General features: G+C 66.1%; 4 protein-coding genes across 4 annotated transcripts; all 4 read left to right on the top strand.

Annotated features, from left to right (window-relative positions):
- Nucleotides 1-3: 3 nt before the first annotated feature.
- On the top strand, nt 4-8,928 carry YJU2 (YJU2 splicing factor homolog). Its single transcript, XM_064637216.1, has 8 exons — nt 4-201; nt 349-449; nt 1,249-1,393; nt 2,060-2,194; nt 2,343-2,524; nt 3,257-3,374; nt 6,553-6,706; nt 7,845-8,928. Exons 1-8 carry the CDS (start codon nt 178-180, stop codon nt 7,928-7,930), a joined length of 945 nt encoding a protein of 314 aa, XP_064493286.1. The 5' UTR covers nt 4-177; the 3' UTR covers nt 7,931-8,928.
- A 1,274-nt stretch (nt 8,929-10,202) lies between these two features.
- Nucleotides 10,203-15,445, top strand: SHD (Src homology 2 domain containing transforming protein D). Its single transcript, XM_064637215.1, has 6 exons — nt 10,203-10,488; nt 11,137-11,221; nt 11,305-11,517; nt 12,537-12,675; nt 13,754-13,873; nt 15,216-15,445. Exons 1-6 carry the CDS (start codon nt 10,285-10,287, stop codon nt 15,400-15,402), a joined length of 948 nt encoding a protein of 315 aa, XP_064493285.1. The 5' UTR covers nt 10,203-10,284; the 3' UTR covers nt 15,403-15,445.
- A 703-nt stretch (nt 15,446-16,148) lies between these two features.
- LOC135403210 (basic proline-rich protein-like) lies at nt 16,149-20,521 on the top strand. Its single transcript, XM_064636947.1, has 3 exons — nt 16,149-16,185; nt 18,419-18,564; nt 18,740-20,521. The coding sequence occupies exons 1-3, from the start codon at nt 16,149-16,151 to the stop codon at nt 19,994-19,996; spliced, it is 1,440 nt and encodes a 479-aa protein (XP_064493017.1). The 3' UTR covers nt 19,997-20,521.
- A 398-nt stretch (nt 20,522-20,919) lies between these two features.
- On the top strand, nt 20,920-26,889 carry FSD1 (fibronectin type III and SPRY domain containing 1). Its single transcript, XM_064636946.1, has 8 exons — nt 20,920-21,167; nt 22,184-22,291; nt 22,938-23,069; nt 23,217-23,498; nt 23,780-24,477; nt 25,303-25,424; nt 26,045-26,255; nt 26,750-26,889. The coding sequence occupies exons 1-8, from the start codon at nt 21,156-21,158 to the stop codon at nt 26,871-26,873; spliced, it is 1,689 nt and encodes a 562-aa protein (XP_064493016.1). The 5' UTR covers nt 20,920-21,155; the 3' UTR covers nt 26,874-26,889.
- Nucleotides 26,890-26,908: the final 19 nt, after the last annotated feature.

Raw genomic sequence — 26,908 nt, 5'->3', positions numbered from 1 at the left:
GGGCGGGGCTAAACCCGGAAGTGGCGAGCGGCGCGGGGGCAGCACCAGGAGCACCGGGGGTCGGGAGCGACAGCAGCGACAGCAGCGACAGCAGCGACAGCAGCGACAGCAGCGACAGCAGCGACAGCAGCGACAGCAGCGACAGCAGCGACAGCAGCGACAGCAGCGACAGCAGCGATGTCGGAACGGAAAGTGTTGAACGTGAGCTGGGGAGATCTCCCTCCGGGGGGCCCGGGCCGCGCCTGTGGAGGGTCCCGAGCCGGCCAAGGGGCGCTGCTCGGGGGGGCTCTGGGGAGCGAGAGAGGGCTGAGGGCCCTTCACCCCCCCCTGCGCTCTCTCCCCTCACAGAAATATTACCCCCCGGACTTCGACCCAGCGAAGATCCCGAAGCTCAAACTCCCCAAGGACCGTCAGTACGTGGTGAGGCTGATGGCCCCCTTCAACATGAGGTGAGAGGGGAGGGCACCGCGGGGGGGTTTGGAATGGCCTGAGTTGGGAGGCACCTTAAAGCACGTCCAGCTGTGCCACGGGCTGGGACACCTCCTGCTATCCCAGGGTGCTCCAACCTGGCCTGGGACACTTCCAGGGATGGGGCAGCCACGGCTTCTCTGGGAAATGAATTCCAGCCCCTCACCACCCTTACAGGGAAGAATTGCTTCCCAATATCCCATCTGTCCCTGCCTTCTTTTAGTTTAAAAACTAGGTTGCCCAGAGAAGCTGTGCCTGCCCCAGCCCTGGAGATGTCCAAGGCCAGCCTGGACAAGGGAAGGCTCCAGGGAGACCTTGGAGCCCCTTCCAGGGCCTGAAGGGGCTCCAGGAGAGCTGGAGAGGGACTTGGGACAAGGGCTGGAGGGACAGGACACAGGGAATGGCTTCAAAGTGAAAGAGGGGAAGTTTAGATGAGATATTGGGAAGGAATTCCTGGCTGTGAGGGTGAGGAGAGGTTGGGATAGATTTCCCAGAGAAGCTGTGGCTGCCCCATCCCGGGAAGTCCCCCAAAGCCAGGTTGGACAGTGAAAGGTGTCCCCAGCCCATGGCAGGGGGTAGCACTGGATGAGCTTTAAGGTCCTTCCAACCCAAACCATTCCTTGAATCTCTGATTTTGGCGCTGTTTTATGAGGAGCCCCTAAACCTCCATGGGCGAAAACAACCGTCCCACCAGAAATCCCATGGGTTTGACCTGTTTAATCCCTTTTTTTTTTTTTTTTTTTTGCTGTGGGATGAACTTTTCCCTGTCCTTTCTGCCAGGTGCAAGACCTGTGGGGAGTACATCTACAAGGGGAAGAAGTTCAACGCCCGGAAGGAGACGGTGCAGAACGAGGTGTACCTGGGGCTGCCCATCTTCCGCTTCTACATCAAGTGCACCCGCTGCCTGGCTGAGATCACCTTCAAGGTGACACCCCCGAGGGGTCCTCTGGGCTCCCACCCTCTGGGGAGCACCTGAGGGAGCAGCTGGAGCTGTGCCAGGGCAGGGTTTGGTGGGATCTCAGGGAATTTTTCCCCCAGAGGGTGGTTGGGCACTGACCAGGCTCCCCAGGGCAGTGGGCACGGCCCCAAGGCTGCCAGAGCTCCAGGAGGGTTTGGATGATGCTCTGAGGGATTGTTGGGGTGTCCTGATGATCCCTGTGAGTCCCTTCCCGCTCAGGATATTCCAGGATTCTACAGAAATCCTGCTGCATTGTTGCTGTGGATGTTTCTGTGTTCATAGAGGACAAATTAAGCCCCAACTCCTTAAATAAAGAGGGGCAGGGGGTGGAGAAGAACAAAGGAAAACCTTGGGGAACATGTCCAGAACTCTTGGACAGTGCTCTGAGGGACAGGGGGGGATTTGGGGTGTCCTGGGCAGGGTCTGGAGTTGGGCTGATGATCCCTGTGGGACCATTCCATGGTTCCAGGCCATTCCTGCCCCCCTGTCTCAGGGCAGTTGGAAGCTCTGGAGTGTCCCCCCCACCATGGATGGGCTGTTTGCAGCCAGTTTCCCTCCTGGAACCTGGGGAATGTGTGGCTCTGGAGGTGGCTGGGGCTCAGTGCAGTGATTTTCCCATTGTTTCCCCCTCAGACAGACCCCGAGAACACAGATTACACCATGGAACACGGAGCCACCCGCAACTTCCAGGCAGAGAAGCTGCTGGAGGAGGAGGAGAAGAGGCTGCAGAAGGAGAGGGAGGAGGAAGAGCTCAACAACCCCATGAAGGTACAAGAGCTGAAGGAAAACCTTCCCCCAGCCCCACGGGCGACCTCATCCTACCCAAAAATCGGGATGAGGGGGATCCTCTTGTGCTCCCTGGAGCTGCTTGGGGGGGTCAGTGCTGGCACATCCCGACTCATCTCCTCTCCCCCAGGTCCTGGAGAACAGAACCAAGGACTCCAAGCTGGAGATGGAGGTTCTGGAGAACCTGCAGGAGCTGAAGGAGCTCAACCAGCGCCAGGCCAACGTGGACTTCGAGGCCATGCTGAAGCAGTACAAGGAGTACGAGGAGGAGCAGAGGAGGAGGGAGCAGGAGGAGGATGAGCAGGAGATGAAGTGAGTGGGCTGGGAATGCTTGGAGTGGGATCAGCCAGGCCCAGGAGCTGGGTGGGTGGGATGGGGAAGGGTTTGGGGGCAGCTTTGTTGTGGCAGAGTGGGAGAGGGTTTGGTGTCACTGCCCCACCTGGCAGGGAAATGGGAGGAGGGATGTGGAGGTGATTCCAAGGCTGGAGCCGGGCTGGGAGAGCTGGGGGGGTTCACCTGGAGAAGAGGAAGTTCCAGGGAGACTTGAGAGCCCCTTTCAGGGCCTAAAGGGGCTCCAGGAGAGCTGGAGAGGGACTTGGGACAAGGGATAGAAGGACAGGACACAGGGAATGGCTTCCCAGTGCCAGAGGTCAGGGATAGATGGGATATTGGGAAGGAATTCTTCCCTCTGAGGCCCTGGAATGGATTTTCCAGAGGATGCCCCATCCCTGGGAGTGTCCCAGGCCAGCTTGGAGCACCCTGGGCTGGTGGAAGGTGTCCCAGCCCATGGCAGGGGGTGGAAGTGGATCTTTAAGGTCCTTCCAACTCAAACCATTCCATGATTCTTTGAGATCTGGGGCGCTGGAGTGGCCCAGCTCCCCCTGGGAAGTGTCCTCACCTGGAGGGAGTTTCTGCTCCCGGTGCTCAGAACCTTCCAGCATTCCCTAAAAACACCCTGGGAAGGTGCATCCCACGGCACTGCTGGAGGCTGGAGGAGGTGGCAGTGGAACAGCCCCAGCCCTCAGTGTGGCCCCTCTCCCCCAGGTCCATGCTGGAGCAGGCCCAGAACCGGCGGCTCCTCGTGGATTCCGACTCCGACGAGGAGGCGGCGAAGCCGCGCCCGAAACCCGCGGGCACCAACCCCACGGACATCCTGCAGGAGGTGAGGGGGGAGAGGGGCCTGCACACAGCCCAGCTGCTCCCCCAGCTTAGCCAGGGCCCTGGAGCCCAGATCCAGCTGGGATCCCCCATCCTGGAGCCCAAATCTAGCCAGGATCCTCCATCCTGGAGCCCAGATCCAGCTGGGATCCACCGTCCTGGAGCCCAAATTCAGCCCTGATCCCCCATCCTGGAACCCAAATCCAGCCCAGATCCCCCATCCTGGAACCCAAATCCAGCCCAGATCCCCCATCCTGGAACCCAAATCCAGCCCAGATCCCCCATCCTGGAACCCAAATCCAGCCCAGATCCCCCATCCTGGAACCCAAATCCAGCCCAGATCCCCCATCCTGGAACCCAAATCCAGCCCAGATCCCCCATCCTGGAACCCAAATCCAGCCCAGATCCCCCATCCTGGAACCCAAATCCAGCCCAGATCCCCCATCCTGGAGCCCAGATCCAGCCCAGATCCCCCATTCTGGAGTCCAAATCCAGTGTACTGGAGCCCAAATCCAGCCCAGATCCCCCATCCTGGAACCCAAATCCAGCCCCAATCCAGTGTCCTGAAGCCCAAATCCAGTTCAAATCCATTGTCCTGGAGCTGCGGGTTCCTGTTGTGTCCCTGCTCCCAGTGCCCATGGAGCCCAAATCCAGCCCAAATCCCATGTCCTGGAGCCCAAATCCAGTTCAAATCCATTGTCCTGGAGCTGCATGTGCCTCTTGTGTTCCTGCTCTGAGTGACATTGTAGCCCAAATCCAGTGTCCTGGAGCCCAAATCCCGTGTCTTGGAGCCCAAATCCCGTGTCTTGGAGCCCAAATCCCGTGTCTTGGAGCCTAAATCCCGTGTCCTGGAGCCCAAATCCAATGGCCTGGAGCCCAAACCCAGCCCAGATCCATCGTCCTGGAGCTCAAAACCACTTCAAACCCGCTGTCCTGGAGTCCAAATCCAGCCCAAATCCCGTGTCCTAGAGCCCAAATCCAGCCCCAGTCCTGTGTCCTGGAGCCCAAATCCAGCCCCAGTCCTGTGTCCTGGAACCCAAATCCAGCCCCAGTCCTGTGTCCTGGAGCCCAAATCCAGCCCCAGTCCTGTGTCCTGGAGCCCAAATCCAGCCCCAGTCCTGTGTCCTGGAACCCAAATCCAGCCCCAGTCCTGTGTCCTGGAGCCCAAATCCAGCCCCAGTCCTGTGTCCTGGAGCCCAAATCCAGCCCCAGTCCTGTGTCCTGGAGCCCAAATCCAGCCCCAGTCCTGTGTCCTGGAGCCCAAATCCAGCCCCAGTCCTGTGTCCTGGAACCCAAATCCAGCCCCAGTCCTGTGTCCTGGAGCCCAAATCCAGCCCCAGTCCTGTGTCCTGGAGCCCAAATCCAGCCCCAGTCCTGTGTCCTGGAGCCCAAATCCAGCCCCAGTCCTGTGTCCTGGAGCCCAAATCCAGCCCCAGTCCTGTGTCCTGGAGCCCAAATCCAGCCCCAGTCCTGTGTCCTGGAGCCCAAATCCAGCCCCAGTCCTGTGTCCTGGAGCCCAAATCCAGCCCCAGTCCTGTGTCCTGGAGCCCAAATCCAGCCCCAGTCCTGTGTCCTGGAACCCAAATCCAGCCCCAGTCCTGTGTCCTGGAGCCCAAATCCAGCCCCAGTCCTGTGTCCTGGAGCCCAAATCCAGCCCCAGTCCTGTGTCCTGGAGCCCAAATCCAGCCCCAGTCCTGTGTCCTGGAGCCCAAATCCAGCCCCAGTCCTGTGTCCTGGAGCCCAAATCCAGCCCCAGTCCTGTGTCCTGGAGCCCAAATCCAGCCCCAGTCCTGTGTCCTGGAGCCCAAATCCAGCCCCAATCCGGTGCCCCCGGAGCCTGTCACGGATGAGCAGCTCCCAAAGCCGTGTCCCTGTGCACTGGGCTGGAAGGAGCCCGGGGATCCAGGGGGTGATTTTAGGCCGTGGCTGCTGACAAAGGCAGGCAGGGAGAGCTGCCCCCCACCCTCCCTTCCCTCCCCTCCCAGCTCAGGCCGTGCCCTGGGGCTGCTCCAGGCGGGATTTCAGCCCTCGGGGGAAGCGACAGCCCCTCCCTGGGATGTGTTTTTGGCAAAAGAGGCCGAACAAAAGGGCTTTGAGTGGCCTGGTTGTGAGGGAGGGATTATCCCAGAGCCAGGCCCCTGCCCTGCTGCTCCCTGTCTGCAGGGACCCGTGTCTGCCCGCAGCAATCAAAGCTGCTGCGGCTTTAAACCGGGCTTGGGGTTAATCCCAGCCGTGTTCCCTGGCCCAGCACTAATCCCAGAGCCTGGAGAGGGGGGGTGGATTTGTTGGATTCAGTGCCTGGACCACCTGCAGGCAGCAGGGCAGGGCTGGGGCAGCCCCTGAGGCTGCTCCTGCCCTTCCAGGGAGCTGGTGGAAAAGGGGGAGACTTTGGCACGGGCAGAGAGGGATAGGGCACGGGGGGGTGGGTTTAGACTAGAAGAGGGCAGGGGTAGGTGGGATTTTGGGGAAGGAATTCCTCCCTAGGAGGGTGGGGAGGGGCTGGGATGGATTTCCCAGAGAAGCTGTGGCTGCCCCAGCCCTGGGAGTGTCCAAGGGCAGGCTGGAGAAGGGAAGGCTCCAGGGAGGCCTGAGAGCCCCTTCCAGGGCCTGAAGGGGCTCCAGGAGAGCTGGAGAGGGACTGGGGACAAGGGATGGAGGGACAGGACACAGGGAATGGCTTCAAAGTGAAAGAGGGGAAATTTAGGTGGGATATTGGGAAGGAATTCCTGGCTGTGAGAGACTGGGATGGAATTCCCAGAGAAGCTGTGGCTGCCCCTGGATCCCTGGAAGTGTCCAAGGCCAGGTTGGAACAACCTGGGCTAGTGGAAAGTGTCCCTGCCCGTGGCAGGGGGTGGAGTGGGATGATCTTTAAGGTCCTTCAAACCCAAACCAGTCTGGAATTCTTTTATCTGGAATTATTTATCTGCCTCCTCAGCATCCCAGGGCCATCCCAAGGCTGCCCAAGGCTGGGCTTCAATCCCAGACAGCAGGACATTGATCTCCAAGGGCTGTTTTGGCTCCAGAGCTCTGTTTATCCAGCCTGTCCCGGGTGCTGCAGGGGGAGAATCCCCCCCTTGGCCTCTCCCTCACATCTCCCGCTTTTCCTGCTGCTGTTTTTCCCCTTTCCTCCCCCTCCCCTCTGAGGCTGGAGCCCCCTGACCCCCTCTCCTGTCTCCCTGCAGGACCCTCAGCCCCAGAGCAAGAAGCTGAGGACGGAGAGCTGGGAGAGGAGTGTGGGCAAACTCAACAGCAAGGCCCAGCTGGCTGGGCTGGTGTCCCTGAGGAAGCAGAAGGTGGATCCAGCCCTGGAAAACGGGATGAAGAGCCAAGGCACCGGTACCTGCCCTGGGCTGGGCCCTCAGGGGGGGCTCTGGCAGCTCCCAAGGGGGGTTTGACTCCGTTTTCAGAGCCTGGAGTGAAGCTCTTGGTGGGAGAACTGGGGGCTGTCTGTGCTTCCAAGGGTTTTCCCGGCTCCTTCCAGGCTCCTGGCGCCGAGCCACGGCCTTGGGGGCTGATTGTTGGGGCACAGAGGGGACCCTGGGAGCGTCACAACAGCGGGATAGGGCTGGGAAAGCGGGAGGGTTGCTTTGGTTTGGGGGCCTGCTGATAAATCCTGGGAAACCGGGGGAGTTGGGAAGCTTTGGGGGGCAGAAAACAGGCTGAGAGGCTTCCCAGCACCCAGAGAGCCAGAGGATCCCTGGATTTGGGGAGGGATGGGATGGATTCATTGGAGCTGGGCTGGGTGATCCTGAGCCTTTGGCTTAGGGAGTCCCTGTGGGGGATCCCTGAGGGGAGATTTGGGGGATCCCTGAGGGGGATCAGCTCTTGGGATCTCTGAGGGGAGATTTGAGGGATCCCTGAGGGGGATCAGCTCTTGGGATCTCTGAGGGGGATCAGCTCTCTGTGGATCCCTGAGGGGAGATCAGCTCTTGGGAGAATCCTTGAGGGGGGATCAGCTCTCTGTGGAATCCCTGAGAGGGGATCAGCTCTTGGGGGGATCCCTGAGGTGAGATCAGCTCTCTGTGAGATCCTTGAGGGGAAGATCAGCTCTTGGGGGAATCCCTGAGGGGAGATTTGGGGGATCCCTGAGGGGAGATCAGCTGTCTGGGGGATCCTTGAGGGGAAGATCAGCTCTTGGGGGACCCCTAAGGGGAGATTTGGGGGATCTCTGAGGAGAGATCAGCTGTCTGTGGGATCCCTGAGGGGGATGAGCTGTGGAGGGAGAAGGGGGTCTACAGACCTTGGGCCAACATTGAGGGGTGTGGGGGCTCCGTGTCCACCTGATTTATCCCTGTCATTCCCATCAGGATCAGGCCTGGGGTCAGTCCCTGGATGGAGCCTCTGGGATGAGGCCAAGCAGGCTGGTGGGATTTGCCATGGGGGGGCTGTCCCTGCTGGTCTCTGCCCTCTCCCTCCTCTCCCAGGCTCCAGGGGGCTGTCCCTGATGCTCTTCCCTCTCTCCCTGCTCTCCCAGGCTCGATTCCCACCCCGACCAGCACCTCCACGTCCTCCCTCAGCTTGTTGGGAGCCTACGAGGACAGCGAGGACAGCGAGGACTGAGGAGCCACCTGGGCAGGATGGGGATGTTCCTGGATGGCAGCAGCTGCCCCTGGAGCCCCACGTGGAGCTGGAAGCACAGCCTGGGCCCAGGGAATTCCAGGCCAGCTGCTGTTCCCAAATCCTGACTCGCCGTGCCCGCCCTCGCTGCTGGCACACAGAGGAGCTGCTCCTGTGGGAAGGGGGTTTCCCTGGAGCAGGGATCCTGTGGGAAGCCTCTGTGCCCAGTCCCAGCATCCACCAGCCCGGTGTGTGTCCCAGCCCTGCTCCCAGGATGTGGTGGGAAGCACAGGACTCTGCTGTCTCCATCCTGGGGGTGCCCAGGCCCTGTTTTGGGGGCTCACCGACCCTCCCACAGCAGTGAAGGGACCTCGGAGCCGCCCTTCCCACTGGGATGTGGAGGCAAGGTGGGCACTCACCCCTCTGCCACCTCAGGAGGGCCCACCACCCTTTTTTTGTCCCTGGAGCCCAAATCCAGAATCCTGGAGTTGTGGTGTCCCTGCTCCAAGTGACCCTGAATCCCAAATCCAGTGTCCTGGAGCTGTGTTGTCTCTGCTCCAAGTGACCCTGGAGCCCTAATCCAGTGTCCTGGAGCCCAAATCCAGAATCCTGGAGCTGTGGTGTCCCTGCTCCAACTGACCCTGAATCCCAAATCCAGTGTCCTAGAGCTGTGTTGTCCCTGCTCCAAGTGACCCACCCCCCCCTTTCTGTCCCTGGAGCCCAAATCCAGAATCCTGGAGCTGTGTTGTCCCTGCTCCAAGTGACCCTGGACCCCTTTTCCATCTCCTGGGGGGCTCAGATCCCACCTTTGTGACTGGGTCCTGCCCCCCAACCCCGGGGGGCTCACCCAGCCCCACACTGTGGGGGTGGGGGTGTCCTGCCAGCAGCCCCCTCCCCTCCCTGAGCCCCCCCAGATGTCCCCAGGAGCTCGGTGACAAACCCCTCCCCGCCCTTCCCCGGCTCTAGCAGCCACAACTCCGGAATAAATTGGATTTGTCAGAGCCAGTTGCTTCCTGATCTTCCAGAGGGTGATTTGGACGTGGGCACCAGGGCGGGTCCTGCCCCTGGGGACCCCCCACCCACCCAACCGGGGGCTCCCCTCATCAAGGCACCCCGTTGCTAATTGCTGAGCGCTAATTAACCCGCTCTCAGAGGGCTCTGGTGGGGGCTGGGGGACTGGGGGGGGCCTGGGGGGCATCAGGGAGAGCCAGGGAGAAAGGCAGCCCCCCCCAACCCCAATTAGCATTCTATGCACATTCCCTGTAATTGGCCTCTTCAAACATTAATGAGCCTTGGGCTCAGCCCTGAGCTTTGGGGGGGTCAGGACTTGGGGGTCCCTGGCTGTGTCCCCCCTCCCAGACATGTCCTGCTCCCCCTCACCCCTCCCAGCACCCCCTGGCACCGCGTGGGACCCCCGGGGAGGGACCCCCCGAGAGGGACCTTTGTTCTGGGGACAATACAAGGGGCATGGCCGGGGGGGACCCCAAACCTCCGACCCCCCCAGTGTGGTGTCTGAGCCCCCCACCCCAAACCCCGGGGCAAAGGGGGAGGCAAAGCCCCCCGTGCCCCCCAATGAGCTCCCCGGGAGGGCGGGGGGGTAACCCTGACATTGGGGGAGCTCCCTGTGCCCCCAAAACCCCCGGGCTCGGTGCCCCCTCCCCCCCGAGCTGTTTCCCCCCCCCCCCCCGGGGCAGCCCCGGGAGCCCGGAGGGGCCGGTGGGGGGGTCCCTATGCGGGGGTCCCGGTGACCCCCCCACTTCTCCCACTGTCACACGGTGGGGGGGGGTCTTTCCCGGTGCCACTCGGGGGTCTCGATGTCACTCGGGGGTCGCGCTGTCACTCGGGGGTCGCGCTGTCACTCGGGGGTCCCGCCGCCCCCCATCACTTGGGGGGCGGGTCACCCGTCCCCTCCCGGGGCTGCTCCGCGGGGTCCTGGTGACCCCCCCCTTCTCCCACTGTCACACGGGGGGGGGGCTTTCCCGATGCCACCTGGGGGTCCCGGTGCCACTCGGGGGTCCCGGTGCCACCTGGGGGTCCCGGTGCCACTCGGGGGTCCCTCCCGCTGCCCCCCATCACTCCGGCGGGGGGGGAGGATCACCCGTCCCCTCCCGGGGTCCCGCCGTGTCCCCCCGTGTCCCCCCCCGGTGGTCTCTCGCCCCCCCCTCCCCGTGCCGGTGCCCCCGGCGAGGCGGGGGCTGGGGGTGGGCTCGGGGGGGCCGGGGGGCTCCGGTCCGCGCAGCTCGGCGGCGACACAAAGCGGCTCCGGCGGCGGCGGCGGCGGCGGTGGGGGGGTCCCGGTGGGTGCCGGGGGGGTCCCGGGGCGGTGCCGGGGGGGTCCCGCTGCCGCTCCCCCCGCCATGGCCAAGTGGCTCCGGGAGTACCTGGGCCGGGGGGCCCGGCGCTCCCCCCCCCGCCCGCCACAGCCCGACTACAGCGGTACCGGTACCGGGGGTCCCCCCGGAGCCCCCCCCGCCCTCCGCGGCCCCGCAGCCTCCCCCCGGCACCGCCTGGTGCGGGTGGGGGGCGCGGGGCCGGGGGGCGGCCCCCGCAGGATGGAGCAGGTAGGACCGGGGGGCACCGGGGGGGCACCGGGGGGGCACCGGGGGGAAGCGGCGGCAGCGGGGAGGGAGGTGAAAGGATCGGGGGGCGGTGGGACAGCGGGGGGGGCTGGGGAGCGGAAAGGGGGGGCACCGGGAGCACCGGGAGCAGGAGCGGGGGAACCGGGGGGGGGACAGGAGAGGTGGGATTGGGGCACAGGGAGAGAGCGGGGGGCTGGGGAGAGGGGACGGGGGGCACTGGGGGGCACGGAGGGGATGGGGGCGAGATGGGGAAGGGGGGCCGGGGAGAAGGAGCGAGGGAGAAGGAGCGGGGATGGAGAAGCGGGGGGAGCCACGGGGTCGGGGGAAAGGGGGTGGGGGGGCAATGGGGCACCCAGAGAGGATTTGGGGGCACTGGGAGAGCGAACTGGGGGAGCCGGGGGGGGCTGGCGGAGCCCCTGGGAGAGGGGGAAGGGGAGAGGGGCCGGGGGACAAAGGGAGCAGGTGGGAGGGAGCGGGGAAGGGGCTGCGGGCACCCAGCACTGGGCTCGGGGGGGCCCGCGGGGTCCCGGGAGGGCACCCAGGGCACGGGAACCTGCCGGGGGGGTCCAGGGGGGTCCCATCCCACCCGGGGCACCCACCGGGGCACCCACCGGGCTACCCCCCCCCCAGGGCCCTGGTGAGAGCGAGTACTCGGAGCCCTTCGAGGGCGAGCAGGACCCCGCGCCCGAGGGCGGCTGCGAGGACGAGCCCGCAGGTGGGTGACCCCCCCGGCACCCCCAGCAATCCCCCCGGGGGGGTCCCGGGGTGCCTCCCACCGCCCCGTCCCGCCGTCCCCAGGGTGCCCCCGGCAGGGCGAGGGCCGGCGGGGGAGGCCCCGGCGGGGACCGCAACTCTACGACACCCCCTCCGAGGAGTGGGAGGCGGCCGGGGAGGGTCCGGGGGGGCCCCCGGCCCGGGAGAGCCGCCTGCCCCGCGACGACGAGCGCCCGGCAGACGAGTACGACCAGCCCTGGGAGTGGAAGAAGGATCACATCTCCCGGGCGTTCGCAGGTGACCGCGGCCCGGGGGGGTGGGTGACACCCTGGGGGGCTGGGTGACACCTCGGGGGGCTGGGTGACACCCTGGGGTCCCCATGGGTACCACCCTGCGGTCCCACAGTTCCCATGGGTACCACTCCTGGCTCTCAATATCCCTCCAGCTCCTGTGGGTACCACCCTGGGGTCCTACAGCCCCCCTGGGTACCACCCTGGGATCCCACAGCTCCCATGGGTACCACCCTGGGATCCCACAACTCCCATGGGTACCACCCTGGGATCCCACAGCTCCTGTGGGTGCCACCCCTGGCTCTCAATATCCCTCCAGCTCCTGTGGGTACCACCCGGGGGTCCCACAGCTCCCCTGGGTACCACCCTGGGGTCCCACAGCCCCCCTGGGTACCACCCTGGGGTCCTACATCTCCTGTGGGTGCCACCCCTGGCTCTCAATATCCCCCCAGCTCCCGTGGGTACCACCCCAAGGTCCCCCAGCCCCACATCCCCCAGTGCCCACGGGTATGACTCTGCAGCCCCACAGCTCCCATGGGTGCCTCTCCTGCCCCCCCCCCATCCTCCAGCACCCCTGGGTACCACCCCAGGGCCCCCCAGCTCCTGTGGGTACCATCCCTGTCCTCCAGCATCCTCCAGTGCCCACAGGGACCACCCCAGAATCCTCCAACCCTTCATCCCAGAGGTACCATGGGTACCACTCCTGCCCCCCCAGCATCCTCCAGTGCCCACGGGGACCAGCCCAGGGTTCCCCTGTTCCCATGGGTGCCACTCCTGCCCCCCTACATCCTCCAACAGCACCCCACGGTCCCCCAGCCCCACATCCCCCAGTGCCCAGGGGTGTCACCAACACCCCGTGACCCCCAGATCGCTCCCGGCCCCGGTGCCCACGGGTGGCAACAGGACCCCAGGACGGGGCAGAGCCCCGGTGGGGACACCCCTGGGCTGCCCCTCGGTGGTGTGGCACCCAGAGGTACCCCCCCCAGCAGCAGGCAGGGGTGGGGTGACCCCCCCTTTGCCCTGCAGTGCAGTTTGAGAGCCCCGAGCGCTCGCCCAGCCTGTCCCGGCAGCTGGCACGGCCCCCCCGGGCCCCCCCGGGCACCAGGCCGGGCTGCCCCCCCAGCCCCCGGCACGTGGACACCTCGCTGCCCCTGGAGAAGCAGGCGTGAGTCTGGGGGGGGCCCTGCCCAGGGGGTGGCATCGGTGCCCTGGTGGCACTGCACGGGGGGCAGGAGGCTCTGGGGGGCAGAGGGACCCCAAGGGTGGGTGGTTATGGGGTGGAGGGTGTCCCATGGGTGGGTGGTTATGGGGTGGAGGGTGCCCCATGGCATGGAGGGTGGGTGCCCCATGGTATGGGGGGGTCCCCATGGGATGGAGGGTGCCCCATGACAGGAATGGGTCCTCATGGCGTGGGGGGGTCCCTTTGGTGGGGTTTGGGTGGAGGGTGTCCCATGGCATGGGTGGTCCCTTTGGTGGGCTTGGGTGTCCCATGGCATGGTTGGCTCCATGACGTGGGAGGTGCCCCATGGTGTGGTTGGGTGCCCAATACCATGATTTGGTGGCCAATACCATGGTTGGGTGCCCATGCCATAGCTGGGTGTCCAGTGCCATGTCTGGGTGGCCCATGCCATGGTTGGGTGGCCAATGGCACAGCTGCGTAGTCCATGTCATGTCTGGGTGGTCCATGCCACAGCTGGGTGGCCAATGGCACAGCTGGGTGCCCATGCCATGATTGGGTGGCCAATCCATGTCTGGGTGTCCAATGCCATGGTTGGGTGTCCATGCCATGGCTGGGTGGCCCACACAATGGCTGGGTGGCCCACGCCATGGCTGGGTGGCCCATGCCACAGCCAGCTGACCAATGCCACGACTGGGTGGCCAATGCCATGTCTGGGTGTCCAGTGCCATGTCTGGGTGACCCATGGCATGTCTGGGTGGCCCATGCCATGATTGGGTGGCCCATGCCATGTCTGGGTGCCCCTGCCATGGCTGTGTGTCCAATGGCAATGCCACGGCTGGCTCCATGCCACGGGAGGTGCCCCATGGCACAGACAGGTCCCCGGGGGGTTGCCCTCCACTAGTAACAGATCCAAGCAGTGGGAACGATCCCCCACGGCACAGAGGGTGCCCCTGGTCACCCCTGGTGCCCCGTGGTGACCCCTGGTGCCCAGTGGTGACCCCTGGTGCTCCTGGTGACCCCTGGTGCCCGGTGGTGCCCCATGGTGACGCCCAGCCCCACGCAGGTGGTACCACGGCCCCATCGGGCGGGCGGGCGCCGAGACGCTGCTGGCGCTGTGCCGCGAGGGCAGCTTCCTGGTGCGGGACTGCGAGACCAGCCCCGACGACTACTCACTGTCCCTGCGGTGAGCCGGGGGCTGGGGGGCATGGGGACAGCCTGGGGGGGACGTGGGGACAGCCTGAGGGGACATGGGGACAGCCCTGGGGGGACACGGGGACAGCCTGGGGGACATGGGGACAGCCCTGGGGGGACGTGGGGACAGCCCTGGGGGGACACGGGGACAGCCTGGGGGACATGGGGACAGCCCCGGGGGGACATGGGGACAGCCCCGGGGGGACATGGGGACAGCCTGGGGGACATGGGGACAGCCTGGGGGGACGTGGGGACAGCCCTGGGGGGACGTGGGGACAGCCCGGGGGGGACATGGGGACAGCCCTGGGGGGACATGGGGACAGCCCCGGGGGACATGGGGACAGCCCCGGGGGTGCCCGGGCAGGGGGCAGGGCCGGGAGCTGGGTGATCCCCCCCTGTCCCTCCCCATGCCCGTGTCCTGGCACAGCTCCACACACGGAGCCAGGCGGGACAGGCACAGGACCCCTTGACTGGGGTGGGGGCCCCACGGAGGTGCCACCCCCTGCCCCTGCTCTGGGTGGTGTCCCCATCTCTGTCCCCATCCCCATCTCTGTCCCCATCCCCATCCTTGTCCCCATCCCTGTCCCGATCTCCATCCCCATCCCTTGCTCTGGTTGGTGTCCCCCATCCCCATTCCCATCCCCATCCCCATTCCCATCCCCATCCCCATTCCCATCCCTTGCTCTGGTTCGTGTCTCCCCATCCCCACCTTTGTCCCCACCCCTGTCCCAAACCCCATCCCTATCCCTATCCCTGCCCCAATCCCAGTCCCCATCCCCATTCCTGTGGAGGAGCCCCCACGGACCGTGGCACATCCCATCTTTGTCCCAATCCCTCTCCCAATCCCTTTCTTTGTCCCACTATCTGTCCCAATCCCCATCCCAACCTCCATCCCCATCTTCATCCCTGTCCCTGTCCCAATCCCCACCCTCACCCCTATCCCTGCCCCAATCCCAGTCCCCATCCCCATCCCTTGCTCTGCCTGGTGTCCCCCCCATCCCCATCCCGATCCCCATCCCAGTCCCCATCCCCACCCCTATCCCTGCCCCAATCCCAATCCCCATCCCCACTTCCATCCCTTGCCCTGACCGATGTCCCCCATCCCAACCTTTGTCCCCATCCCCATCCCAGTCCCCACCCCCACCCCTATCCCTGCCCCAATCCCAGTCCCCATTCCCATCCCCACTCCCATCCCTTGCCCCGGCCAGTGTCCCCCATCCCCACGGTTGTCCCCATCCCCATTCCCGCCCCTCCCTCATTCCCTGGATCCCGGCTCCCTCCCTCATTCCCTGGATCCCGGATCCCTCCCTCATTCCCTGGATCCCGGCTCCCAGGAGCAGCCAGGGCTTCGTGCACGTGAAGCTCACGAGGACGCGGGAGCAGCACTTCACCCTGGGCCGCGCCGGCGCCGCCTTCCCGTCGGTGCCCGCGGCCGTGCGGCACTACACGGCCCGGGCACTGCCCGTGCGGGGGGCACGGCACATGGCCCTGCTGTACCCCGTGGCCGTGCAGCCCCCGTGACCCCCGGCACAGCCCCGGCACCCCAATAAAGCCCCGGGACCCCAGGAAAGCCCCGCGTGTGTGGCACAGGGATGGGCACGCTCTGCCCGCTCTCGGGGCAGGGAGGGCGAGGGGGTGGCACTGCCCAGGGTGGCACTGCCAGCAGTGACCCAGCCTGGGCACGGTGTGGGAAGGGTCCTGATCTTGGCACTGCCACCGGTGTCCCATCCTTGTCACAGGGTGGGAGGGATGGCGAGGTGGTGGCACTGCTGAGGGTGGCACTGCCAGCGGTGTCCCAGCCTGGGCACAGTGTGGGGTTGTGATCTTGGCACTGCCGCCGGTGTCCCACCCTTGTCACAGGGTGGGAGGGAGGGTGAGGGGGTGGCACTGCCAGCGGTGTCCCAGCCTGGGCACAGTGTGGGAAGGGTCCTGATCTTGGCACTGCCACCAGTGTCCCCTCCTGATGCCACCACTTGGGCTCCTGATCTTGGCACTTCCACCAGTGTCCCACCCTCGTCACAGGGTGGGAGGGAGGGTAAAGGGGTGGCACTGCCAGAGGTGGCACTGCCAGCAGTGTCCCATCCTGGGCACAGTTTGGGGTTGTGATCTCGGCACTGCCAATGGTGTCCCACCCTGGGCACGGTGTGGGAAGGGTCCTGATCTTGGCACTGCCTCTGGTGTACCCTCCTGATGCCACCACTTTGGCTCCTGATCTTGGCACTGCCACCAGTGTCCCAGCCTGGGCACGACGTGAGAGGGAGGGCGAGATGGTGGCACTGCCAGCGGTGTCCCACCCTGGGCACAGTGTGTGGGGTCCTGATCTTGGCACTGCCACCCGTGTCCCACCCTGGGCACAGTGCGTGGGGTCCTCATCCTGGCACTGCCACCAGTGTCCCCCCCGATGCCACCCCGTGGGTTCCTGACCCTGTGCTCCCCCCCCAGGACCCCCCAGGGTGAAGGGGGGAGTCAGGATGAGCCCCCCAGGACACGGCCACGGGCACAGAACAGGGTGGCACTGCCAGGGGTCACCCCCAGTCGTGGGGGCTCACCCCCATGGTGTGGGGGGGCTGATGGCACTGCCACCCCCCCGCCGAGGGTGGTCCTGGCTTCCTGCCCCCCCCGCACAATCCGGGGGGATTCCCAGGAATGGGGGGCTCCGGGGGCTGTCCCAGTGCCCACCACGCGTGGTGGCCGGGCTGGGGACACTGGGGTGGCACCGGCTGGCGCGGGGGGGGGCACAGAGGACACGGAGAGGGGTCCGAGATGCTGCAAAACACGATTTTTGGGGGGGTTCCTGCCGGGGGAGGGGATGCCCTCCCCCCCGCCGGGCACCGGGGGCACATCGGGGTATTTTCAGGGCCAGGGGGCAGCGGGGGGGCCCCGTGCCCACCACGGCCCCCCCTGGTACGGGTTGTCCGTCGGCACCGCGGCGGGGGGCGGGGGCAGCTTTTTGGGGTCCCGCGCCGGGGGGGGCACCACGTTCTGGTAGATGGGCGTGTCTGGGGGGCGGGGTCTGGTTTGGGGTGTGGCCGCTCCTGCCCCCCAGGGCGGGGCACGGGGGGTGGCACCGGGGGACCCCCGGGGGAGGTGGGGGGCGTGGGGGGGGGGGGCGCAAGAGGTTTTTGGGGGGGTTTGGGCACGGGGGGAGGAGGGGCAGGGGCCAGGGGGCAAGGGGGGGGTGGGGGATTTGGGGTTGGGGGCTTCGGGGGCGGAGTATTTGGGAATGGGATATTTGGGAACAGTATTTAGGGACTTGGGGACAGGGTGTTGGGGAAGGGGTATTGGGGGATGGGTTATAGGGGGGTGAGGTATTTGGGGACAGGGTATTTGGGGAGGGGGTATTTGGGAATGGGGTGTTTGGGGAGGGGGTATTGGGATTAGGGTATTTGGGGCTGGGGTATTTGGAGAGGGGGTATTTGGGAATGGAGTATTTGAGGTTGGAGTATTTGGGGTTGGGGTATTTCAGGAGGGGGTATTTGGGGCCAGGGATATTTAGGGGCAGGGTATTTGGGGACTGGTAGGTTTGGGCATGGGGTATTGGGGGATGGGCTATTTGGGGACTGGGAAGTTTGGGGATGGGGTATTTGGGGTTGGGGTATTTGGAGCCAGGGATATTTGGGGGCAGGGTATTTGGGGACTGGGAGATTTGGGGAGGGGGTATTTGGGGAGGGGGTATTTGGGGCTGGGAAGTTTGGGGAGGGGGTATTTGGGGCCGGGGTTACCTGAGCTCCTGTGCCAGCAGCAGTAGCCGAGGAGGGCCGTCCCCAGGAGGGCTGTGCCCCCCAGGCCCCCCAGCACCCCCCCCAGCACCCCTGTGAACACACACCCAGCAGGGTCACCCTCCGCCACTGCTGGCACCCTCGGTGACCCCATCAGCTCTTCAGTGACCCCATCAACCCCTGCAATGATGCCACCTCCCAGTGACCCCCTCAACCCCTCGGGGACCCCATCAACTGCTCAGTGACCCCATCAACCCCCAAAATGATGCCACCCCACAGGGACCCCATCAAGCCCTTCACGGACCCCATCAACTCTTCGGTGACCCCATCAACCCCTGCAATGATGCCACCTCCCAATGACCCCATGAACCCCTCAGGAACCCCATCAACCCCCCCAATGATGCCACTCCCCCAGAGACCCCATCAACCCCTTCAGGGACCTCACCAACCCCTGGGTGACCCCATCAACCCCAGCAGTGACCCCATCAACTGCTCAGTGACCCCATCAACCCCCAAAACGATGCCACTCCCCCAGGGACTCCTTCAACCTCCCCAGGGACCCCTTCAACCCCTCCAGGGACCCCATCAACCCCTCAGTGACCCCATCAACTCTTTGGTGACCCTATCAACCCCCAGAACGATGCCACTCCCCCAGGGACCCCATCAACCCCCCCAGGGATCCCATCAACCCCTCGGTGACCCCACCAACCCCACAAGGATCCCCCCAAGCCCCTCGGTGATGCCACCTCCCCGTGCCCCCCTCCCTGCCCCCGTGCCCAGCGGGGTGTCCCAGTGACCCCCCGAGCCCCCCGGGGCAGGGTTGGGGGGTCCCGGCGGTACCGGCGGTGCCCTCGTGCCCGGTGCCGGTGCCATCGGTGCCATCGGTGCCGTTGGTGACGGTGATGACGGTGCCCGCGCCGGTGGCCGTGGCGTAGCGGGGGATCTCCAGGGTCACCCGGCACAGGTAGTGCCCGCTGTCGTTGTCCCACACCCGGGGCAGGCTCAGGGTGGCCCGGGGGGACTGCCAGGCCAGGCGGAGGGGGGGGGCACAGGGGTCGGGGGGCGCGGGGCCGAGGGTGCCCAGGCGGGTGGCACAGATCGCCCCGCGCCCCCCCGGCCCTCACCCACTCCATCCGCAGCTGGTACCGGCGCTCGGCCACCTCCACCCGGCAGCCCAGGGCCACCGTGTCACCCGCTGTCACCCGCGCCTCGCCCGGGCTCTGCAGCACCCGCAGGGCGCCCGCTGTGGGGACAGCGCGGGGGTCGCGGGGGGCTGTCACCCCCCGGCCCACCCCGGGTCCCCCGGGTGCAGGGGACAGGGGGTGCCAGGCTCGCTGCCCACGTGTCCTCTGTCACCGCTGCCTCTGACCACGAGCCCCATCCTGTCACCACACGCCCTGACCCCTTCCTGTCCTCCACCTCTGTCCCCTCCCTGTCCCCCCAGCTCTGTCCTCTCTCTATCCCCCCACGTCTTCCCCTTCCCTATCCTCCACCTCTGTCCTCTCTGTCCCCATCTCTGTCCCCTCCGTGTCCCCCCACCTCTGTCCCCTCTCTGTCCCCCCATCTCTGTCCTCTCCCTGTCCCCATCTCTGTCCCCTCCCTGTCCCCCCTCCCCCTGTCTGACCCCACCCTGTCCCCTCCCCGTGTCCCCCCTGTCCATCCCTGCCCTGTCCCCCCCTCCAGCCCTGTCCCCACCCCCGTCCACCCAACCTGTCCCCACGCAGTGTCCCCAACCCTCAGGACAGTTGTCCCCAGCAGCCCCCCTGCCCCAGTGCCCCGCGGGTGGCCTGTCCTCCCCCCCGGCCCAGCCCCCGTGTCCCCCGTGTCCCCCGTGTCCCCCACTCACCGCCGAGGAGGGGGATGAGGACCCCGAGCCCCCACATCCCCCTCGGAGGGGCCGCGTCCCCCTGTCCCCGCGCTGTCCTTGTCCCCAAAGCGCCGCCGTGTCCCCGCAGCCTCCCGGCCCTTCGTCCCCCCCGGCAGAGGCGACACCGCGGCTTCCGCCCCGCGCGGTGACACCGGGGGGGGACACGGGGACAGGGAGGGGGCCGGGAGAGGGGGCGGGGGATGGGGACAGGGATTCCAGGGATTTGGATGGGGATGGGGACAAAAATAGGGATGGGGACAGGGATGGGGACAGGGATGGGGGTTTGGACAGGGATGGGGACAGAAATAGGGATGGGGACAGGGATGGGGACAGAAATAGGGATGGGGACAGGGATGGGGACAGGGGTGGGGACAGGGGTGGGGACAGAGACAGGGATGGGGACAGGGATGGAGACAGGGATGGAGACAGGGATGGGAACAGGGATGGGGAATTGGACAGGGATGGAGTTGTGGACAGGGATTTGCACAGGAATGGGGACAGGGATGAGGAAAGATGGAGACAGAGATAGGGATGGAGACAGGGATGAGGAGAGGAATGGGGACAAGGATGGAGACAGGGATGGGGACAAGGATGGGGAATTGGACAGGGATGGGGTTGGGGATAGAGTTGGACAGGGATGGGGACAGGGTTGGTATTGGGGACAGGGAGTTGGACAAGGATGGGGACAGTAATGGGGCCTGGAACGGGGCCAGGGATGTGGTCAGGGGTGGGGACAGGCAGGGAGGGCTGTGGGACACCCTCTGGAGCGAGGTGGCACCTCCACAGGCCCCCAGCCCATCCTGTGTGGATTCCATGTCCCCACACATGGGACGTGTCACCTGGAGACCCCCCCGGAGCCCCCCGAGAGGGGGACACACCTCCTGTCCCCGGGAGGGCTGGGGGGGCCCAGCACGGCCACCCGGGGGAGTGGGGAGGGCGGGGGGTCCGGGACTGGGACACCCCCCGTGTGACACTGTGTGTGTCCCATGTGACACTGTCCCTGCTCTGTCCCCCCGGTGTGACACTGTCCCCTCTCTGCCCCTCCCGCGTGACACTGTCCCCATTCTGTCCCCCCCGTGTGACACTGTCCCTGCTCTGTCCCCTCTCAGTGTGACACTGTCCCCATCGTGTCCCCCTCAGTGTGACACTGTCTCTCATGGTGTGACACTGTCCCCTCTCTGTCCCCCCCCCGGTGGGACACTGTCCCTGCTCTGTCCCCCTCAGTGTGGCACTGCCACCTCTCTGCCCCTCCGGTGTCCCCACTCTGTCCCCCACAGTGTGACAGTCCCTTCTCTGCCCTCCCTGTGTGACACTGTGCCCCCCGGTATGACACTGTCCCATCTCTGTCCCCCCATGTGACACTGTCCCCTCTCTGTCCCCCTCAGTGTGACACTGTCCCCTTCCTGTCCCCCCATGTGACACCGTCCCCCCCATGCCCCCCTTTCCCTGTCGGACCCCCCATCCCAGATGTCCCCAGGACTACAACTCCCATCACGCCGCGCGGCCACGCCCCCACCACACCCATCCTAGACCACGCCCACAAATAAACCACACCTCTACCATACACATCCCACTGGGCGTGGCCGGTGGGCGTGGCCTGCCGGGGGCGTGTCCGGGGGCGGGGCGGGGGCGCCGCTCCCCCTTTGTTGGTGTCGGCGGGGCCCGAGCGGCGGCGGGGCCGGCCCGGTATGGGCGACCAGGTGGGGCCGGGCCGGGCCCGGGGGGCACCGGGGGGCACCCGGAGGGCACCCGGAGGGCAGGGAGGAGGAGGAGGGGACGGTGGGATGGAGGAAGAGCGGATGGAGGGGTGGGGAGGGAGCGGGAGGGGGGGGGTGGAGGATGGAGGGAGGGGGGAGAAGGGAGGGAGGGAGGGATGGAGAGGGAGGGAGGGATGGAAAGGTGGAGGGAGGAAGGAGGGGAGTGGAGAAGCAGGGAAATGAAAAGGGAGGGATGAAGGAAGAGGCGCCGGAAGGATGGAGGAAGAGGGGATGGAGAGATGGGGGAAAGAGGGAGGAAAAGGAGAAGACAGAAAGGAGGGAAGGAAGGAGGGAGGGATGAAGAAGAAGGGATGGAGGAAGAGGGGATGGAGGGGTGGAGGAAGGAGGGAAGCGGGGAGGGAGGGAAATGAAGCAGGAGGGATGAAGGAAGAGGCGCCGGAAGGATGGAGGAAGAGGGGCCGGAGAGATGGAGGAAGGAGGGATGGAGGGATGGATGGGAGAGGGACGGAAGCCAGAGGGATGGAGGGACAGGGGAAAGAGGAAGGGAGGAGGAGGGAGGACGGGAAGGAGGGAAAGGAAGGAAGGAAGGAGGGAAGGAGGGATGGAAGGAGGGAGGGACAGGGATGGAGAAGGAGGGATGAGGGACGGAGGATGGAGGGATACAGGGGTTGAGGATGGCAAAGGAGGGACGGAGGGGGCTCAAGGGGGACAGAGGGGGCTCAGGAGGAACGGGGGGGCTCAGGAGAAACGGGGGGGCTCAGGGGGGATGGAGTGGGCTCAGGAGGAACGGGGGGCTCGGGACTGTCCCCTCGCTGCCCTCACACACACACACACACACACACACTTGCCAAGTCATGCGGCTCCTCCAGCCCGGAGCTCCCGCCTGTCCCCGCTCCTGGCACGGCCGGGCCCGGCGGGGACGGGGACGCGCCCCGGGGGGGTCCGGGGGGTGCGGGGGGTGCCCGGGGGTGCCCGCGGGGGGCTGACTGCGGGCACAGGGCGCCGGGCAGGAGTCTCTGCGGAAGATCATCACCACCCTCGCCGTGAAGAATGAGGAGATCCAGAACTTCATCTACTCCCTCAAGCAGATGATCCAGAATGTGGAGGTACCGGGGGAGGGGGGGACCCCTCTGGGTGGGATGGGACCTCCTTGTCCCCTGGAGACCCCCGAGTGGGACCTCTGTGCTCCCTGAGTACCCCCCTGGGTGGGATGGCACCTCCCTGCCCCTTGGGGACCCCCTGGGGTGGGAACCGTGCCCCCTGGGTACCCCTCAGGGTGGTTTGGGACCTCCCTGCCCCCTGTGGACCCCCTGGTATAGGATGGCACCTCTGTGCCCCCTGGGCACCTCCTGGGTGGGGTGGAACCTCTGTGCCCCCTGGATGCCCCCCTGGCTGGGATGGGACCTCCCTGTCCCTTGGGGACCCCCAGCTGTGACCTCCCTGTCCCCTGGGTACCCTCCTGGGTGGGACCTCCCTGCCCCCTGTGGACCCCTGGATATGGGATGGGACTTCCCTGTCCCCTGGGTACCCCCAGGGCTGAGATGGGACCTCTGTACCCCCTGGCCACCCCCCTGGGTGTGATGGCACCTCTGTACCCCCTGTGGACCCTCCAGGTGGGGTGGGACCTCCCTGCCCCCTGGGATGGGATGGGACTTCCCTGTCCCCTGTAGGGGATGGCACCTGTGCCCCCTGTGGACCCTCCAGGTGGGGTGTCCCCTTGCTGATGCCCCGGCTGGGGGGGGTTGTGCCCAGGCCAACTCTGCACGGGCACAGGAGGACCTGGAGGCCGAGTTCCAGTCTCTGTACTCGCTGCTGGACGAGCTCAAGGAGGACATGGTGATGAAGATCAAGCAGGAGCGCGCCAGCCGCACCTACGAGCTGCAGGTGGGCACTGTGCCCCCCGTGCCCCCCTGTGCCCCCCTGTGGGCACCCTCACCCACCTCCCGCCCCTTCCCTGTTCCCTGTTCCCTGTTCCCTGTTCCCTGTTCCCTGGTCCCTGTTCCCTGTTCCCTGTTCCCTGCCCGTTCCCAGGCCCAGCTCGCCGCGTGTTCCAAGGCCCTGGAGAGCTCGGAGGAGCTGCTGGAGGCGGCCAACCAGGCCCTGGGCGCTGCCAACCACCACGACTTCTCCCAGGTGGGGGGCCCTGCCCGGCTGCCCCCCGCGCTGGGCGGGGTCCTGACACCCCCCCAGGCTGGCTGGTTGATGCCCCCCCCGGGATGGGCACTCCCCTGGGATGGGCACCCCCTGGGATGGGCACCCCCCTTTCTGTCTGTGCCGGGCTGGCTGTGGGGCTGGGGGGGAGCACGAGGAGCGTGAGGGACCCCAAAGGGGCGCCCTGGCAGGGACATGGGGGGCACTGGGATGTGTGCCAGGGGGGTGCTGTGCCAGGGGGGCACTGGGGGGGTGCAGGGATGCTGTGCTGAGGGATGCTGTGGGATGCTGGGATGCTGGGCCATGGGATGCAGGGATGCTGTGGGATGCTGGGATGCTGGGCCATGGGATGCAGGGATGCTGTGGGATGCAGGGATGCTGTGCCATGGGATGTAGGGTTGCTGTGCTATGGGATACAGGGAAGCTGTGGGATATAAGGATGCTGTGCTGTGGGCTGCAGGGATGCTGTGGGATGCTGTGGGATACGGGGCTGCTGTGGGATACAGGGATGCTGTGGGATGCAGGGACATGCTGTGGGATTCTCTGGGATGCTGTGGGATGCAGGGACTCTATGGGGTGCTGTGGGATGCTGTGGGATGCAGGGACACGCTGTGGGATGCTGTGGGATACAGGGATGCTCTGGGATGCTGTGGGATGCAGGGACATGCTGTGGGATGCAGGGACATGCTGTGGGATTCTCTGGGATGCTCTGGGATGCTGTGGGATGCAGGGACTGTATGGGGTGCTGTGGGATGCTGTGGGATGCAGGGGACATGCTGTGGGATGCTCTGGGATGCAGGGACATGCTGTGGGATGCTGTGGGATGCTCTGGGATGCTGTGGGATGCTCTGGGATGCTCTGGGATGCTCTGGGATGCAGGGACACGCTGTGGGATGCAGGGACACGCTGTGGGATGCTGTGGGATGCAGGGATGCTGTGGGATGCAGGGACATGCTGTGGGATGCTGTGGGATGCTGTGGGATGCAGGACACGCTGTGTGCTGCTGTGCCACGGGCTGCAGGGGGCTGTGCCCGGGGGGTCCCGCATGCTGCCCCCCCTCCCTGGCTCTGCAGTTCTCACCTGCTTCTTCTCTCCTGCTCTTCCCTCTGCGCTCACAAGGCGGCAAACAGATCAAGGATAGGTACGGCCCCCCCGAGACCCCCCAGCCCCACTAACCCCCTACCTCTTCATCCTCCTCCTCCTCCTGGGGGCCATTCTGGGGGTCTCTGGATGCCCTGGGTGGGTCCCCAGGGTGCTGTGCCCAGGGGATCTGGGGGTGCAGTGCTGGGGGTCCCTGGATGCCACGGGTGGGGTCCCCAGGGTGCTGTGGCCAGGGGTGCAGCAGAGGCCATCCTGGGAGTCCCTGGAATGCCAGGGTTGGGTCCCCAGGGTGCTGTGCCCAGCAGGTGCCATCCTGGGGGGTCTGTGGATACCATGGGTGGGGTCTGTGGATACCATGGGTAGGGTCCCCAGGGTGCTGTGCCCGGGGGTGCAGCGGGGGGCCACCCTGGGGGTCCCTGGATGCCACAGGTGGGGTCCCCAAGGTGCTATGCCCAGCAGGTGCCATCCTGGGGGTCTGTGGATGCCACAGGTGGGGTCCCCAGGGTGCTGTGCCCAGGGGTCCTGTCGGTGTTGGGGGTCCCTGGATGCCAGGGTGGGGTCCCAAAGGTGCTGTGCCCATGGGATCTGTGGGTGCAGCACTGGGGGGGGTCCCTGGATGCCATGGGTGGGATCCCCAGGGTGCTGTGCCCAGGGGTGCAGTGGGTGCCACCCTGGATGTCCCTGGGTACCTCCTCTCCCTGCAGCCACAGTCCCACAGAGGGTGGTCCCCTGGGCGCTGGGGTGGCCCTGTGGGCACTGGGGTGGCCGTGCCCACACCTCCCCACCCTCCCTTGGGGTGGTGGCAGCGCTCAGGGCCGTCTGGGTGCCCTCCCTGGCCCCGCTGAGCCCCGTGTCCCTGGCACAGCGTGACGATGGCACCCGCCTTCCGCCTCTCGCTCAAGGCCAAGGTGAGCGACAACATGAGCCACCTGATGGTGGATTTTGCCCAGGAACGGCGCCTGCTCCAGGCCCTCACCTTCCTGCCAGGTACCAGGGGCACGGGGGGCACGGGGGAGGGCAGTGCCTGCCTGGCAGGGCAGTGGCACCAGGGTGGGGGGCAGGGTTTAGGGGGTGAGGACCTGGGGGGGGGAGCCAGGTTTGGGGTGCCCTGTGGTGCCTCATCCAGAGGGGTGGGAGGGTGCCAAGGGTGGAGGGAGGAGGGGATTTGGGTGCTGTGCCCAGAGGTGCAGCGGGGGCTGTGCTGGGGGGCTCTGGAATGCCACGGGTGGGGTCCCCAGGGTGTTGTGCCAGGGATGCAGTGGGTGCCATTCTAGGGGTCTCTGGGGGTGTCACAGGTGGGGTCCCCAGGGTGCTGTGCCCATGGATCCTGTGGGTGCTGGGGGTCTCTGGAATGCCAGGGTGAGATCCTCAGGGTCTGTGCCCATGGGGTGCAGTGGGTGCCATTCTGGGGGTCCCTGGAATGCCAGGGTGAGGTCCCCAGGGTGCTGTGCCCGGGGGTCCTGCAGGTCCCACCCCAGGAGTCTGTGGGTTGCCGAGCCCGTGGGAGCTCTGGGTGCCCGGGGGGTGCCCGGAGGGTGCCCGGGGGGTGCTGGGACCCCCCATGTGTGAGGGAGGGGGTCCCCTGGCACGGCCGCTCCCGCGGGCAGTGCCCAGCGCGCCCGAGATCGACCTGGCGGAGTCGCTGGTGGCCGATAACTGCGTGAGCCTGGCATGGAGGATGCCCGAGGAGGGCGGCAAGATCGACCACTACGTGCTGGAGTATCGCAGGACCAACTTCGAGGGGCCCCCCCGTGCCAAGGAGGACCAGCCCTGGATGGTCATCGAGGGCATCAAGGGCACCGAGTACACCCTGTCCTGGTGAGGGCACGGGGCTGTGCCAGGGGCTGGGGGGCAGGGCCGGGGGCTCTAGGGGACAGTGCCCACCCTGTGCCCCTCTCTGTGACCCCGCTGTGCCCACAGAGCTGTTCGACATGAAGCACAACGAATTTTTGGGCACAGGGGCTGGGTGGCAGTGCCAGGCTGTGCAGGGGACAGGGACATGGCAGTGCCTGGCTCTGTGAGCCCGCTGTGCCCACAGAGGTGTTCGACATGAAGCACACGAATTTTTGGGCACAGGGGCTGGGTGGCAGTGCCAGGCTGTGCAGGGGACATGGGGGTGGCAGTGCCCACCCTGTGCCCCTCTCTGTGATACTGCTGTGCCCACAACCAGGACAGCTGCCAGGGTTGAGGTTTGACATGAAGTACATCAAATTTTGGTACAGGGGCTGGGTGGCAGTGCCAGGCTGTGCAGGGGACACGGGGTGGCAGTGCCCTGTCTCATACCCTACTCTGTGACCCTGCTGTGCCCACAGGCCGAGGTTTGACATGAAGTACATCAATTTTGGGCACCGGGGCTGTACCAGCAGCTGGGTGGCAGTGCCAGGCTGTGCAGGGGACACGGAGGTGGCAGTGCCTGTCTCATACCCTACTCTGTGACCCCGCTGTGCCCACAGAGCTGTTTGACATGAAGA

Source organism: Pseudopipra pipra, chromosome 27, assembly GCF_036250125.1.
Source record: "Pseudopipra pipra isolate bDixPip1 chromosome 27, bDixPip1.hap1, whole genome shotgun sequence".
NCBI classification, from domain to species: domain Eukaryota; kingdom Metazoa; phylum Chordata; class Aves; order Passeriformes; family Pipridae; genus Pseudopipra; species Pseudopipra pipra.
The sequence above is the reverse complement of the archived record's forward strand: the minus strand, read 5'-3'. Positions and strand labels throughout refer to the sequence as shown.